We start from the raw sequence: 15,110 nt of genomic DNA, 5'->3' as shown, positions 1-15,110 counted from the left end.
TACATTTAATTCTGGGATGCTGTTCACTGCACGTTTGGCAAATGTGTTTGAAATAGCATGGCGAGTGTTTACATTGTGTGCCATTGTTGTAGTTGAAACAAACCCGCTGTGTTGCTTTGGAACGATTTGAGGTGTTCGGTAAGGAACGAAAAGAACGAGTGAGGGTGCAGGCTTTGATCATGTATTCAGTAGTAGGGAGTTACCATGGGACCTTATTTGACTGGCGGAGCTTTCTAAAGTTCTCGTCATAATATATCCATGCACTATCTTCATAGGAATTCCAAATTTACCTAGAAGTGAAGCAATATTTAAGGAGATTTGCATACTCAAATGGTGACTTTTCTGTGTATATTGACATGAGTATCAGAAAAGCTGATGTCCATTGGTACAATGACATGATGTATTGTTTCGATGAATGAAAGTTTAAGTGAATGGCATTATTTTCTATTTGAATTGAAATATTTTCCTCTCTGAAATTGGGTAGTAAACACTTAAGATCTATAAATTGATCGTCCCAGATTTTGTTTCTGATACGCACTGGAACACTCGCACCAAGAGGAATGCCATTTGCCACTGACAATGGAACAGCATGTGAGGTGTTAGTATCACATGCATCTGTCATCGACTCTCCTAAAAGCAATTGTTGAAGTGTGTTGACAAAATTAGATTTATTTAAGTCTCCGGAAGAAGTGCTAGGAGCCTGTGTAGGGATATTCGTATACATAAAATTACTACTGGATGTCAACGCTTGTTGTTGCCTCAAAATTGCTGCTGCTAGCTGATCGTAATCGATTGAAGGGTTGCTGGAACAGCTTACTGGAGGTAATAATGGAATGACATCAACAACATCACAAGGGGGATATGCCACATGAGGAGCTTTTTGAGTGTGTAACCTCTTCTTCCCTTGTGGGTTTGGATTGGTCGTCACAGATTTCCTTTTCTTTGGTGGCATCTTATTCTACAACAATTCCAAGCATGTTTTAATTGACATGGGTGAGGATACTAATTGTAGCCACCCAGTTATGATCACAATAGGATATGAAACACTATGTAAACATCCTGATCATGTTAAAAAGGCATAGGTCTTACCATGATACATCCCAAGATATCAGTATCATTTTAATTGTCAGTGAAGACTGGGCAGTCACAAGTAAATTAGTTGCAGCTCATTGTAAATAAAAACAAGTATAATCTAATCTCAAATATAAATGAGCTATAAATAAACTTAGCTGCAACTATTTCATGACAATATGAGCAACCAATTTTAAATAAATAAACAAATCCTCCAAACTCTTGCACATAGTCGGGAAGAATAAAATTAACAAACTTGTTGCCTTTGCATAAATAACAAGGAATCAATTAGTGATCCTCCAACAGACTGACTAAACTGAGACAACCAGGTTATTGTGAAGAAAGCTGGTATAGTATGTAGACAACCAGCTAATAACTGTATGATTGATAAGTAAAACTGATGCTGTCGTATATCAAGTACTTGTGAACACATAGCCAGAAATTATCACTTGCATAACAAGCTAACAAAACAAGGAATAACTTGCCATGCTGAGATCAGCCATTATTAAGCACCATTTGTGCTATGTACTAGTATTGATACTTAACTAATCCTGATCCGTTGCCCGTCTCGCCAAATGGGAGGCATGGAGGACAGTACTTTTAACACTTTGCAAGTACTTGCTCATGAACCGGTGATCATGGTAACTGTCTATTATGTGAACCCCGTCATGCGCCAGGTATTTCATGTCTGGGTCCCAGAAGCCACGGTGGTGCCAAAATATGAGGTTACTGTTTGAGGAGTGACACTGGTCATGCAGAAGTTTATTGGTGTCAATCACTTTGGTATTGAAATGACTTCCTACTTTTGATGAATGTCTGCGTAGCAATTGTCCAATAATTACAGAAGAGAAGTTATTTGTTACCAGTAAAAAATGTGCCGGTGCCATGCTTTGCCGAGTAACGTCGCGTGGTGTTGCCTGTGGATCTGCTAAGTCATTTCCACCGATCTGGATCATGGATGTAACAAATACCGTTGTCAGTATGGATACTTTGAAAGTCGAGTAGTTCCCTGGAATTGGCCAGCTCGTACGTCTTGAGACCGCCCCTAGCACGAATTAACACTTCATAACTATCTTTCTGAAGACGTAAATTATCATAATGTTGCACATTGTTCATGAATACACCGAGCCTCCTTATGAAGGAATGGTCCATCAGCACCACTGTTCTTGGCTTTGGGTATCGAGTCCTTACACCCATGCCATCTGCTGGACTATTCAATTAATTAACGAAATGTTCACATTGATTTACCTTAAGTGATATCTCAGCTATGTTTTATTAAAACAATGTTGTATAATTAAGGAACTTGACGCAAGTTTAAATTGAGCAAAACCTCGTGCTTCGTCGGATTTTCATTATTTGGAATTCGATCCCGATCTGAGTTGAACCCCCTCTTAATACAACAAATAATGAAATTGCAATTTATAAATTATCATGGAATTACAATGTAAAAGCTTGCATATAAAACATTTTATGAGATATAAAATTTTATTTTTGCGAGTAAAACCTCTTGCTTATTTCTTTACTAATGATATCTAGGAAAACATTTTTATTTTCTTTACTAATGGTTTCTAGTAAAACCTAATGCCTAGTTTTTTAACTAATGAATGCGCTGAAGAAATGGAATTTGTTTTCATACAATTTCCTCCCCCTAAGGAAAAAATATGATCTGGATTTAAACCTGATTCCGTCATCAGTGACATTTGGTAAGGAGGCAACATATATGTTGTTGTCCTTCACTGAAGTTTTTGTGTAATTGTGACAACATTTACATGTACGGTAGGTTTGAGAAGTGGTGGTATAACTATACGTTGAAGTTTGTGTATAACTGTGACAACATTTACATATACGGTATGTTTGATAACTAATAGTCTACCTATACACTGAAGTTTGTTTGTAACTGTGACAACATTTACATGTAAGGTAGTTTTGATAACTGGTGGTATATCTATACATTGAAGTTCGTGTGTAACTGTGACAACATTTACATGTACGGTAGGTTTGGTAACTGGTGACATACCTATATATTGAAGTTTGTGTGTAACTGTGCAGAACATTTACATGTACGGTGGGTTTGATAACTGCTGGTATAAATATACACTGAAGTTTGTGTGTAACTGTGACGACATTTACATGTACAGTAGGTTTGGTAACTGGTGACATACCTATATATTGAAGTTTATGCGTAACCATGACAACATTTACATGTACGGTAAGTTTGATAACTGGTGGTATACCTATACATTGAAGTTATTAGGGAAATTACATGTAAAAATGAAGAATGTTCATTTATATTTGGTAAAAACTCAACAGAGAATTTGTTTTTAAATGATCATAGTTTGCGACAAAAGATGTCGCTGGTTGATATGTTTATGCTATGAGTCTTTGTGACCTTCTCTGTTACTCTTCTTGTTAATGGGGTTGCTTTTATGCATGTAATTATGTGTCATGCTTCCTCCTTTTACATCTTGTTTTCCCGTGGGGATCCGGGTTATCACGGCCTGAAGCTAACTTTGTATGCTACCAGTCCAGCCGGACTGATTAAGGTATAATTTCAACCAGTCCGCAGAAAAAATACCAGTCCACCAGAGTTTTCCAGAAGTAATTAAACATATTTCGTTAATGTTATTAAAATGAAATAATGGAATCTAACTCAATATGCCTCAGACAAAATTGTAACATTAAACGTGAGATTTATATTTACTAACCGGTTGTTTCTGATATCTACAGAGGAATGCCAAATGCATGTACAAGATTCAATAAGTATATTTTCCAAAATGATGGTTTAGAAAATTAGCTAGTTCCATCGGACTCACTAAAATAAATGTCAGTCTGACCGCCGGACTTTTAACCAGTCATAGACTAACGGGTATATGTTAATTTCAAGTCCTGGTTATAATTTGTCCTCAATACACCTTGCTTGTCGAAAGAGGTGATCACCCCGGTCCTTCGGATGAGACCATAAAAACCGAGGCTCCGTGTTACAGGAAGTGTGACATGATTAAAATCCCTACCTGCTAAAAGGCAGTAAATGCAAGACATAGACCTAATATTCCAGCCCTTCATCGACAATAACCAACATGTCAGGACGAAGTCAAATTCGAGTTTACGCATATAGAAATGGGATATTTCGTAGAATACCACTCTATTCTGATAAAAGCAGTATGAACCTGTTAGCCAAAACAAAGTGGAGTCTGAACAATGGAGACATTTTTATTGTTACGCTGTCAATGAACATATATTGTCATCTTCCCAAGCAAATTTGTTTTAATTGTTCCATATTAACATGCAAACATTGTAACATACAAAATATAAAGATACTAATCAAAATTTTCTATGCCTACTTTTGTGATTTGGAAATCAAAGCAATTATTGCAGTAGATTATAAGTTGCTAACATTATCGTCTGCCTGGTTAAACGCCTTCGCCTCAAGTCGGCAACAAATGGAATCACAGTTGAGTTTTCTAGACCTTTACCAGTTTTGTTGAAAAACTTTAAACACATGTTTGATTCGCTTTGTAGAGTCCAATTTTTTTGGTTTTTATTGGGCTCTCAATATTCAAATAATCTTTACAAAATAAAAATACTGGAGTAAAATGCGGCCCATGACTGCACAAGAACATGCAAGAGCTGTTGATGTCTCAAAGCAGGAGCAGTGCATGGAAGGTTTGTTTTCCTTTACTATAGCTTTTTCTTTGACTATTAACTTTCAAAATGATAAAGCTAATTCATATCAATCATTACAGACCGCTAGTATATTATCAGATACACCCAAAATGGGGGATAAGCAGATTTAGATGTTGCGGATTCTAAATATAATACCGACAGGTTTTCGCAATTTTTGGATGAGATGGTTTCACTCAAGATGAAATGTTGTTTTATAACTTATTCGTTATACTTATCAATAGTTATATTCACAGTGATAAAATATGATTACAGTACAATGGGAAAACTTGAGTGGGGCGTTAGAAAGTTTGTTCAGTATATAATCGCTTTAATCAATGTATGTCGCTAATGGTGACACTGCAAATAATGCTACAGTTGTCCATCTTCTTAGTACCGAATACTCAATGAGAGTGATGCTTACAACGCATTGTTTAGTATTTGCATTTTTAATGAATATTACAAAATGAACATTTTATCATCTTAAATTTCTATGTTGCTTGTCACATTGTTCCGTTTACACGGCGTTCAGATCTCAAGTAATGATTTCATTTTTTTCTAATTTCGTCAAATATCCCAAAGTTACATGGTTTCCTTAACAACAGTTTAAATTGAACTCTATAAAAACATGGTTTCTAATTAATACAAAGTACGATGTAATTCGGAAATCATACATAATTCTACACCCAACGATGTTCAACTAAAGTACAATACAGCAATGAATTCCCGATTTCCTAACTAAGTGATATTATCCCCTTACGTTGCTGTGTTTATTGATTTGCATTGTCATTAACTGTTAAAATAGTTCGTTTTCAAACACAATTGTGACAGGAACATTATGCGAAAAAGGTGAAGATACACACAGCAGTAAAACAATACATACAGCATTCATAACCAACTTCCCTCGACGTATAAACGTATCGATCATCGGTTTATTCTCTGCCGGAAGTGACTATTCGCCATCTACTTCAACTCATACACTGTATAGGATTCTAAAATATATACTATACAATTCCATTGAGGAAATGTATTAAAATATTGCTAAATACAACCATTATCAGCATGATTCTATGTTATAACTACCTGTACATGTAAATATGCTCACACACATGTTGCAAAATGATGATGCATATCGTATGCAATTTTCACACCTTTTCACAGTACACAATTTCGTAAAATACGACAATTCATCAAAACACTTTCCATTTTTACGTGTCTTTTCCTCAATGTTGAGTATGTAACATTTGTCTTTTCCTCAATGTTGAGTATGTTACATTTGCCTTTTCCTCAATGTTGAGTATGTAACATTTGTCTTTTCCTCGTTATAGATTGCATATCCATGCTATACATGTACCTGTGGATTGTAAACCATGTCTATGATCATGAAAAATTCAAGATGATATTGATGCTCGAGAGCTCATTTATAAAACCGGGAACAATATATTTCCAATAAATATCAAATTCCAAAAGTTATATGATCCTTTACTTAATAATTCGCCATGATTCCAATTTCAAAAGGTAATTACCCTTTGAGATTATCGACGAATTGCATCAATTCGACTCTGGAATGAACCATTTGTAAGTCTCAGTACTGCCTACAAATAAAGATAGATAAATAATAGTTGTATTTAAACTAAGATTATAGAATAGGGCTGGAATTCATCGTTATTATATTGCTTACTATTTGGTATATTAAGAAAACAGATTAAAGAAAACAAGGGAAAAGCAGTTTTAAAACATACAATGACGGGGTTCGTTTGTAAAGATTCGAGGATGTTTTTTTCCCCATTAAATCTTAGTAAGAATCAGTATCATATTTATCGGATTAAATCTCTTGGATGAAACAACAAGAGCGCGATTGAGTTAAGGCTTTCCCCATAAATACCAGTGCTGTACATAAATGTACTTTACCGCACTGGCACATTGCACGCCGTCACAATGAAAATGCGTCATGACGAAGGTCATGACGTACATATCTACAGTCCTTTTGTGGTTGGAAATGTCAAAATATTGTTTCGTTATTTACCACCGCTGTCAAACGGTAAACTGCAATCGCGTAATAGTTTCTGTCAAATGGGTTATATTAATTTTCTTTGACATTGAAAAAGTTTCAATTTCTTTTTTATATAACATACATGCTAAAGTAATATCCATATTATATTGTGATCTTGATATCGCCCCTAATCTGCACGTATAGTTACTTTCATAATGAACTCATTTGCATAAACAGGGTTTCCGTATATAAAAATTTCATTATTGGCACGACACCCCGAGGTGTTTACGTGAAATATGTTTGATTTATGCGACATGTGAACTTCAGTGCAAAAGGAAAGTTAGGGGATCAAGTTGTGGCTTCAACATAAAATATGTTTTTCAGGCTAGATTCAACTTCGTATGTGCAAAAATCGCTGCATCTTGCATATTCAATGCAACAATTAGACATGTTACAAGTCACAATAAACTTGCTCTCAGCACTTTTCAAATTGAGAAATTAACATGCTTTGAAGTTATATTAACTTCAACTTGCATTGATATCTGGATATCGTGCCAATTCAACGATTTATACATACACGATACGTTTTTATCTTGATATTTGATCACGTGATACAGAGTTGATATAGAGACTGTCGGTCTGGTGAAAAATGTATAGGAAGTCAATATGCACTTAATGATATATACCTATTGTTTTTGTATAAAAGGGTTGTTTTTACAGAATTTGTCTCAAATTGATCTGTTTATTAATGGGGTTTTTTCCTGACATATTTCTATGGCCCTACTTAACACAACTGCGAGGCGCATAATAAACATAAATGCAGATGTGGTAATATTAAATATATGAACAATACACTCGTTACGAGTGAGTGAGTCGTATAATTCTCACCTGTGCCAAATCCTCCCAGTAAAGTCTGAAATCCCCCTCATCCATGCCGTTTAAAGGCAGTATACCATGTGCACTCATGTTCCTGAACTTTCGTATTCTCTCGATGTCATCTCCAGCCGTTCTCTGTCCAACCACTGGCACACACCCCCAGCCATTAGTCGGGGGAGGCACATTGTCACCATAGTTCCTCAGAAGTTTGTACATGATTGGAACATCAAACGAAGTAGACATAACATTTGTGCTACCACCTATGGAATTAGAAAAAGGACAAATACCATCCCAGAAACATGATCAATATTATCATCACAATACACATATAACATATATGAACTCCTTTTCTCTACCACCAAATAAAGAACACGATTCAAGTATTTTTTAAGGAGTGATGAAAAAATCTACCTGCTGGGTAAACACTTCCTATTTGGTCTTCCGTGAATTTGAATCGTCCACTGGTCAAGGGAATCTTGTTATCTTGGAGACACTGTTTTAAATCCTCCGATGGAAATATTGTGTCAAAATACGCTTGCAAAGCATCCCTTCCGGTGATCACAAGTTTCTGAAGTTTCTCTTCATTTGTCTTATTCTGCAGATAATGTGAAATTCGGGTACATTTAGAAGTATCACTTTTGTATACCAGAAGTAACATATCGTTCTCATTTACTGTCTGTGAAGAGACATTGGGTACACTCAGAAATCAATATAAAAAATCAAACAGGAAAAAAATAATGGCCTAAAGCTCCTTTAGGGAGTTTACTCCGCTCTGTCCTACTCATAGCTTTTATGATCGCAATCAATTTCGCAAAGACACCTGGTGAATTCGTTACCACTCAAAGTATTGTGATGTCACATTTTAGCCAGTGAAATGCATTGTTTATAATTAGAGTGATGTAGGGATGCCTTTTTCAAACACTGGAGGCGGTATCAAACAATTGGATACAATCCGGTCGTGAGATACGCTCAAGAATAGATGTGTAACGTGAACTCATGAATCAACAGTTTTCGTCGAAAACCCCCAAATTGTTGTAATAGAATCTCAGTACACTTTTTTTGTCATTAGAACACCACCCCCAGGTATTGTAAAAAAAATGGGTGGCAAAAAGGCATAATGTTATGTGTCGACTTTGATTATTATGGTTAAAAAAAACTAGTGGGTATTGTTTTTTACAACAAAAAAAAAAAAAACCCAGATGTCCCCCCTTCAAAGTTTGATTGTCTAATAACCGGGGCAACAATAATGAGTGCAAACGTCTTACTGTCTGCTTTTCAAGGAATAGGTCAAGGTAAAACATTTTGGTACAGTACATCTTGTCTTAAATCTGCCTTCCACGTTGTAAGTTTGAAAACCTTATGTCAAAGGGTTCTCAGGTTATGGGCTGGACTATACTTTGATGTAAAAGAGTGACCTTGACAATGTAAGTAGGTCAAGGTAAAAAATGTTGGTGATGTGCACCCCTCCTCAATATTGCCTTTCCATATTACAAGTTTGCAGTCTTGATGTCAAACAAATCTTAGTTATGAAATCATCAAGTTTTTTTTAAACATGACATTGAATGAAGAAATGGGTCACGGTCAAAAATGTTGGTACAGTACATCTTGTCTTAAAGGACACATCGCATGTTTTTAAACTTTTTAATTTTTTCTGCAAAATTAATTCATTTCATGCCTAAAACTACATTACATGTGTTTTAAAGGAAACAGTTTGCGTAGTTTTCGAGTTTGAAAGCGATGAAATTCAAATCTTGCGATATGCATATTTTCTTCGATATTTTACGCGCCATTATCTGTGACGTCATATGCGACCTCGAGCGAGAAGATTTGAAAACAGTTGTTGGCCATTTCATTAACAGATTAGATTTAATTGACAAACACACAATTATCACATTAACGGCTTGTAAATAACACTGCATTAGGGTGTTTTGTGCCGTTTAAGGGTGTACTTGCTGTCAGTAGAGAGGCTTTGGACTGTGTTTTTTTCAATTTTTGAAGGAAGGTATGAGGGACAAGACGTGAATATTTTTTGTCGGCACAACGACTTTGCCATAAAAAACCCAGTAGAATTTGTCCCTGTACTTTTTTAAACAAGCACTTGGACAAAGACGTAGATAAACTGCGAGAAAATGGTTCTATCGAAGCTACCCACTGTTACATATAGGCCTACGGCTTATGCTTTCCGTTCTGCTCTCAAATTCAATACACACTCGCACCAACTGACCTTCACCTTGTAACACCATATAGGCAGAACTTCGCTAGCAGTGTCTACCAACTGGTAGTTTTAAAAAAGAAATTTGAAGATAAAAGATAATTGAACTTTCAATTATAAATAATAAAATATGATATTTCCCAACTTTGAATTGAATTGTAATGCTTTCATTTTTTTTTTTAAGGAACACGCACGTGTTAACAACAACGTACAGCACGCCGTGCTCCCACTTCCTAAGTAACAACGTGTAGATAACAAAAAAATAATGATTAATAAAATTGCTTGAATAAAATAATCTAAAAGTATTGGGATTTTCACCATAAGTTTGATAATTTTTATTATTATTTTTTCTCTCGAAATGCACCCGTGACAGTAGGCCTAGTTGTCAATGATACATAATCGTATCATAATTTAGATCTAACTTCTCCAAAATAAATTTAATAATAATTGCACTGTTTATTTTCAAAAAGCAACAACGCTAATTACAGTTCTTTACAGAAATGACATTACCATATTGTGTTTAGACAGTGATCCCATGTAAACATTATTTACTCGCAGTTTCATACTCGCTTTCCTCGCTACATTTGGGCCGCTATTTGTATGCACTGGTGGCTAAAAGATATAAGACTCGGGAAATTTGTTAACATCGAAATAAATGTTATCCATGGTAAATTTATTAGGCCCCTAAAACCCGAGTTTTTAAAAATATCTAACACTACTTTTACAACAAGTTGATCGACGAAGGTCGCATATGACGTCACTGTACCACGTGACTACCTATCTAATTAACTAGGCTTTTTGAAATCGGGGCTTAGATTTAAGTCCGTATTGTGGCTAATTATCGCAATACTTCAGCGAACAAACTATTACAATTAATTTCTATAAGCATAAGGAAGACAAAATGCATATAATTTTGTATACTTTGAAAACACGATATGTGTCCTTTAATGCCTGCTTTCCATGTTGTAAGTTTGAAATCATAATGTCAAAGGGTTCTCAGGTTATAGTCTTGACTATACTTTGATGTAAAAGAGTGACCTTGAATGAAAAAAAATGAGTCAAGGTCAAAGATTTTGGTACCTTACATCTTGTCTTAATATCTGCTTTCTAAGTTGTAAGTTTGAAATCCTAATGTCAAATAGTTCTCAGGTTATAGTCTTGATGTAAAATAGTGACTTTGACACTGTAAGTGGATGAAGGTCAAACATGTTTGTGGTGTGCACCCCTCTTCCATATAACCTCTCCATATTCTAAGTTTAAAGTTTTAATGTTAAACAGTTGTCAAGTCAGCTTTTGGCCTGGACTATATTTTGAAATAAAAAAAATGACCTTGACTTTATAAATGGGTCAAGGTTAAACATTTTGGTGGAATCCCCCTTTCCTCATTCCCCCTTCTCACATTCTAAATTTTAAGTCTTAATGTCAAAGCGTTCTAAAGTTATGGTCAATTCATGTTTTTCTTAATTTTACCTTGAATGAAGAAAGGGGTCAAGGTCAAAAATGTTGGTGCACTCTTCCATATCATCTCTCCATATTCCAAGTTTGAAGTTTTAATGTCAAACAGTTGTCAAGTCAGCTTTTGGTCTGGACTATATTTTGACATAAAAATTGACCTTGACTCTATAAATGGGTCAAGGTCAACATTTTTGGTGGAATTCCCCCTTTCCTCACCCCCTTTTCATATTCTAAGTTTGAAGTCTTAATGCCAAAGGGTTCTAAAGTTATGGTCTATTCATGTTTTTCTTAATTTGACCTTGAATGAAGAAAGGGGTCAAGATAAAAAATTTTGGTGGAATTCCCCCTTTCCTCATTTCTCCTTCTCAAATTCTAAGTTTGAAGTCATAATGTCAAAGGGTTCTAAAGTTATGGTATATTCATGTCTTTCTTAATTTGACCTTGAATGAAGAAAGGGGTCAAGGTCAAAAATGTTGGTGCAGTGCACCTTGTATCTATGTCGTCTTGCCACGTTCCAACTTTGAAATCGTAATGTCAAAGGGTTCTCAGCTATGGGCCTGGACTATATGTTGACGTAAAAGATTGACCTTGAGTTTATAAGTGGGTCAAGGTCAAAAGTTTTGGAAGCGGACACCCCTCCTCTATACCATCTCCTTATGTTCAAAGTTTGAAGTCTTAAAGTCAAAGGGTTCTCTAGTTAGGGCCCGGACAAAATTTGGTTGAAGAAGAAGAATAAGAAGAATAATAATAACGAGCTATAACTGTGTTGGGATGCCAACACAAAAGTCTCCGAACACCTCCTCATGTCAGAAATGCTTTTTGATGCCAGATATGCACTCAGGATCCTCCAAAAACCCTAGAAACAAAATCTGGTTAAAATCCGACGGACTTGTGTTTTGGCCGCCATTTTGTTCAATGGCGGCCATTTTGAAACATTTGAAAATAGATTGGAAGGGAATACTAATTCTAGAAATGAACTGTGGACCCTCCATTTACCCCAGAACCCAAATGTTGTAGATATTTTAACGCTTTGAAATATTTCGGTATATGACGGCCATTTTGAAAATGGCGGCTCAAAAAAAATTTTGATAGTGGACTTGGGGTCACTAAATTACCCTAGAAATAGAATTTGGTTGAAATCCGACAACCTTGAGTTTTTGACGTTTTTTGGCCGCCATCTTGGAACGGCGGGCATTTTGAAAATTTGAAAAGTTGATTGCACCCCTCCTATTGACCGCCTATCAGCTCACAAAGTTTGAAGTGGATCTGTCGAAGCACTTTCACATAATCGGTCGGACAAATTTCTCACCTAAGAAGAGGAATAATAAGAATAATAAGAAGAAAATAATAATAATAACGAGCTATAACTGTGTTGGGATGCCAACACAAATGTCTCCGAACACCTCCCCATGTCAGAAATGCTTTTTGATGCCAGATATGCACTCAGGATCCTCGAAAAACCCTAGAAACTAAATTTGGTTGAATACCGACGGACTTGGTTTTTGGCCGCCATTTTCTTCAATGGCAGCCATTTTGAAACATTTGAAAATTGATTGGATGGAAATACTGATGCTAGAAATGAATTGTGGACCCTCAATTTACCCCAGAACCCAAATGTTGTTGAGATTTTAACAATTTGATGGTGGAAATGGACTCGGGGTCACTAAATTACCCTAGAAATAGAATTTGGTTGAGATCCGACAACCTTGATTTTTTGACATTTTTGGCCGCCATTTTGAAACGGCGGCCATTTTGAAAATTTCGAAAGTTGATTGCACCCCTCCTAATGCAATCTCTACCCAGAGTTATCGTTCCTTACACTCACTTACACCTCTGTAAACGTCTCAAAGGTTTTACAAGATTTTTATAAAATGGCACGTATGCTCAAATAAAGTATGGTTTTGACTTCAATTACAAAAATATACGTAAATAAATAAATGTTGAGCAGATGTCAAGTCTTTTTGTGACACAAGAAGCATTGATTTGGGTTGAAACGTAGATATTGGGTATTTCTATTGCACCAGGCCTATAGATAGGTACATGAAGAATATATAGTAATGGAAAAAAAAAATACAAATAGTTGCTTGTCCTACATTTTCCAGATATTTTATAAAGTAGTTCTTAGTTTTATTAGCCGTAAAAAAAACAATGGATTTACATGTGGAATAACATTGCTTATTTTGAGACGTTAACAGAGGTGTAAGTGAGAGCAAGGAACGACAACTCTGGGTAGAGATTGCTCCTAATGATCCCCTATCAGCTCACAAAGTTTGAAGTGGATCTGTCGAAGCACTTTCATAAAATCGCGCGGACAAATTTCTCAGGAAAGAAGAGGAATAAGAAGAAGAAGAAGAAAATAAGAATAATAAGAACCGAAGCAAAAACAATATGTCTCCGACACTTTGTGTTCCGAGATATAATAATAAGAAGAAGAAGAAGAAGTAGAAAAATGACAAAAACAATATGTCTCCCCTTTGAAGGGGAGACATAATGATAAAACATATACACAGCGAAAAGTCACGAGCATGAAACTACGGGTAAAACAGAAGAGACTTGTATTACTAGTATCTGCCTGTAATTTGTAACAGTGATTGATGTAAACATACATACTATTCTAGAAATTATGAAATTATTTAGAGTTCATAAAATACCGGAATGTCACTATCATATTTTAACGAACGGATTTTGAATTATGGTGTTACTACAATTTTATATGTGAGCATCGTCGGAAACCCACGGTTGATTACGCTTCGTTCCTCTCTCCATCACCGGTGGCTCCATGCATCCCTACTCGTTTATTCTCATGAATAATCAATGAGACAATTTGATTGGGCGCTCATCGTACACCCTGAGCGAATTTGTCCAGTCAACAACACGTTTTCAGCCAAATCTCGGTATACAAGTGATGTGATAGCAAGGTTAAGTTAATGCTACCTTTAAAAACAGAAGAGTTCCGTTACTATAACGATTACTTTGATTGGACGATATTTTTAATTATTCATGAGAATAAGCGAGTAGGAATGAACGGACCCACGGGTGATGGAGAGAGGAACGAAGTGTAATCAACCATGGGTTTCCGACGATGATCTGTGAGGTAAACATTATTTCTGTGATTTATAGGTTACTCACAGGCTTCCAGAACCTTGTTAAAGCTTTCACATCTAGTAGATGATTTCCAGTAAAAATATGCCTCGGGCACACTACTTGTCCTCTGTCTGATATTTCCTCTTCATACACATAACAATTCACATCTCCAGTCAAAACATCTTGGCCAGAGCATTGAAATGTGATCCTGTATGTGATATTTTTGTGAAATGTACTCGTTAAGTAGCCTAGTATTTTCTCTAGAGTTTTTTTTATATTTGAGGCAATATCAGGATCGATAGGTTCATCTTGCTGACGAAATATCTGAATCTGTATTGCTGACATTGTCACAACAACGGCAATAAGGTGGACTTTGTAAACGAATACAGCCACATCTTTATATAGGCACGGTATTCCATGATCTTCCACCACTTCCCATTCAGTACACACAATACAGTCAACTATCAACCGACAGTATAAAAAGAAAGGGAGGAACTGGAAACGAAGTACCAGTACTGACGATTTCGTCTCCATTCCCTGCAGTGCGATCTTTTCTTTCTCACCAAAGTATCTTTTGTTCATACAGGGAACATAATGTTTATCATCCCCAATCGCCATTAATCCGAGCCTTTGCATGTAATATAATATCAAATCTCCCTCGTCATAGTGTATAGATATTTTTTCCCATACACGTTGAAGAAGGCTATCTCTGAGATATCCGGTTTGGTTGAAATATTGCCAGTCCATGTCAGTTTCTGC

The 15,110-nt window shown here is 35.9% G+C and overlaps 1 protein-coding gene across 1 annotated transcript; it reads right to left on the bottom strand.

Moving 5' to 3' along the window:
* Positions 1-4,273: 4,273 nt before the first annotated feature.
* LOC125676832 (uncharacterized) lies at positions 4,274-15,098 on the bottom strand. The gene is made up of 5 exons (XM_056159535.1): positions 14,397-15,098; positions 8,012-8,195; positions 7,613-7,860; positions 6,258-6,326; positions 4,274-6,085 (listed from the first exon to the last, which is right to left on the bottom strand). Exons 1-4 carry the CDS (start codon positions 15,096-15,098, stop codon positions 6,267-6,269), a joined length of 1,194 nt encoding a protein of 397 aa, XP_056015510.1. The 3' UTR covers positions 4,274-6,085; positions 6,258-6,266.
* Positions 15,099-15,110: the final 12 nt, after the last annotated feature.

The sequence above is a fragment of the Ostrea edulis genome, chromosome 3 (assembly GCF_947568905.1).
Source record: "Ostrea edulis chromosome 3, xbOstEdul1.1, whole genome shotgun sequence".
NCBI lineage: Eukaryota > Metazoa > Mollusca > Bivalvia > Ostreida > Ostreidae > Ostrea > Ostrea edulis.
The sequence above is the reverse complement of the archived record's forward strand: the minus strand, read 5'-3'. Positions and strand labels throughout refer to the sequence as shown.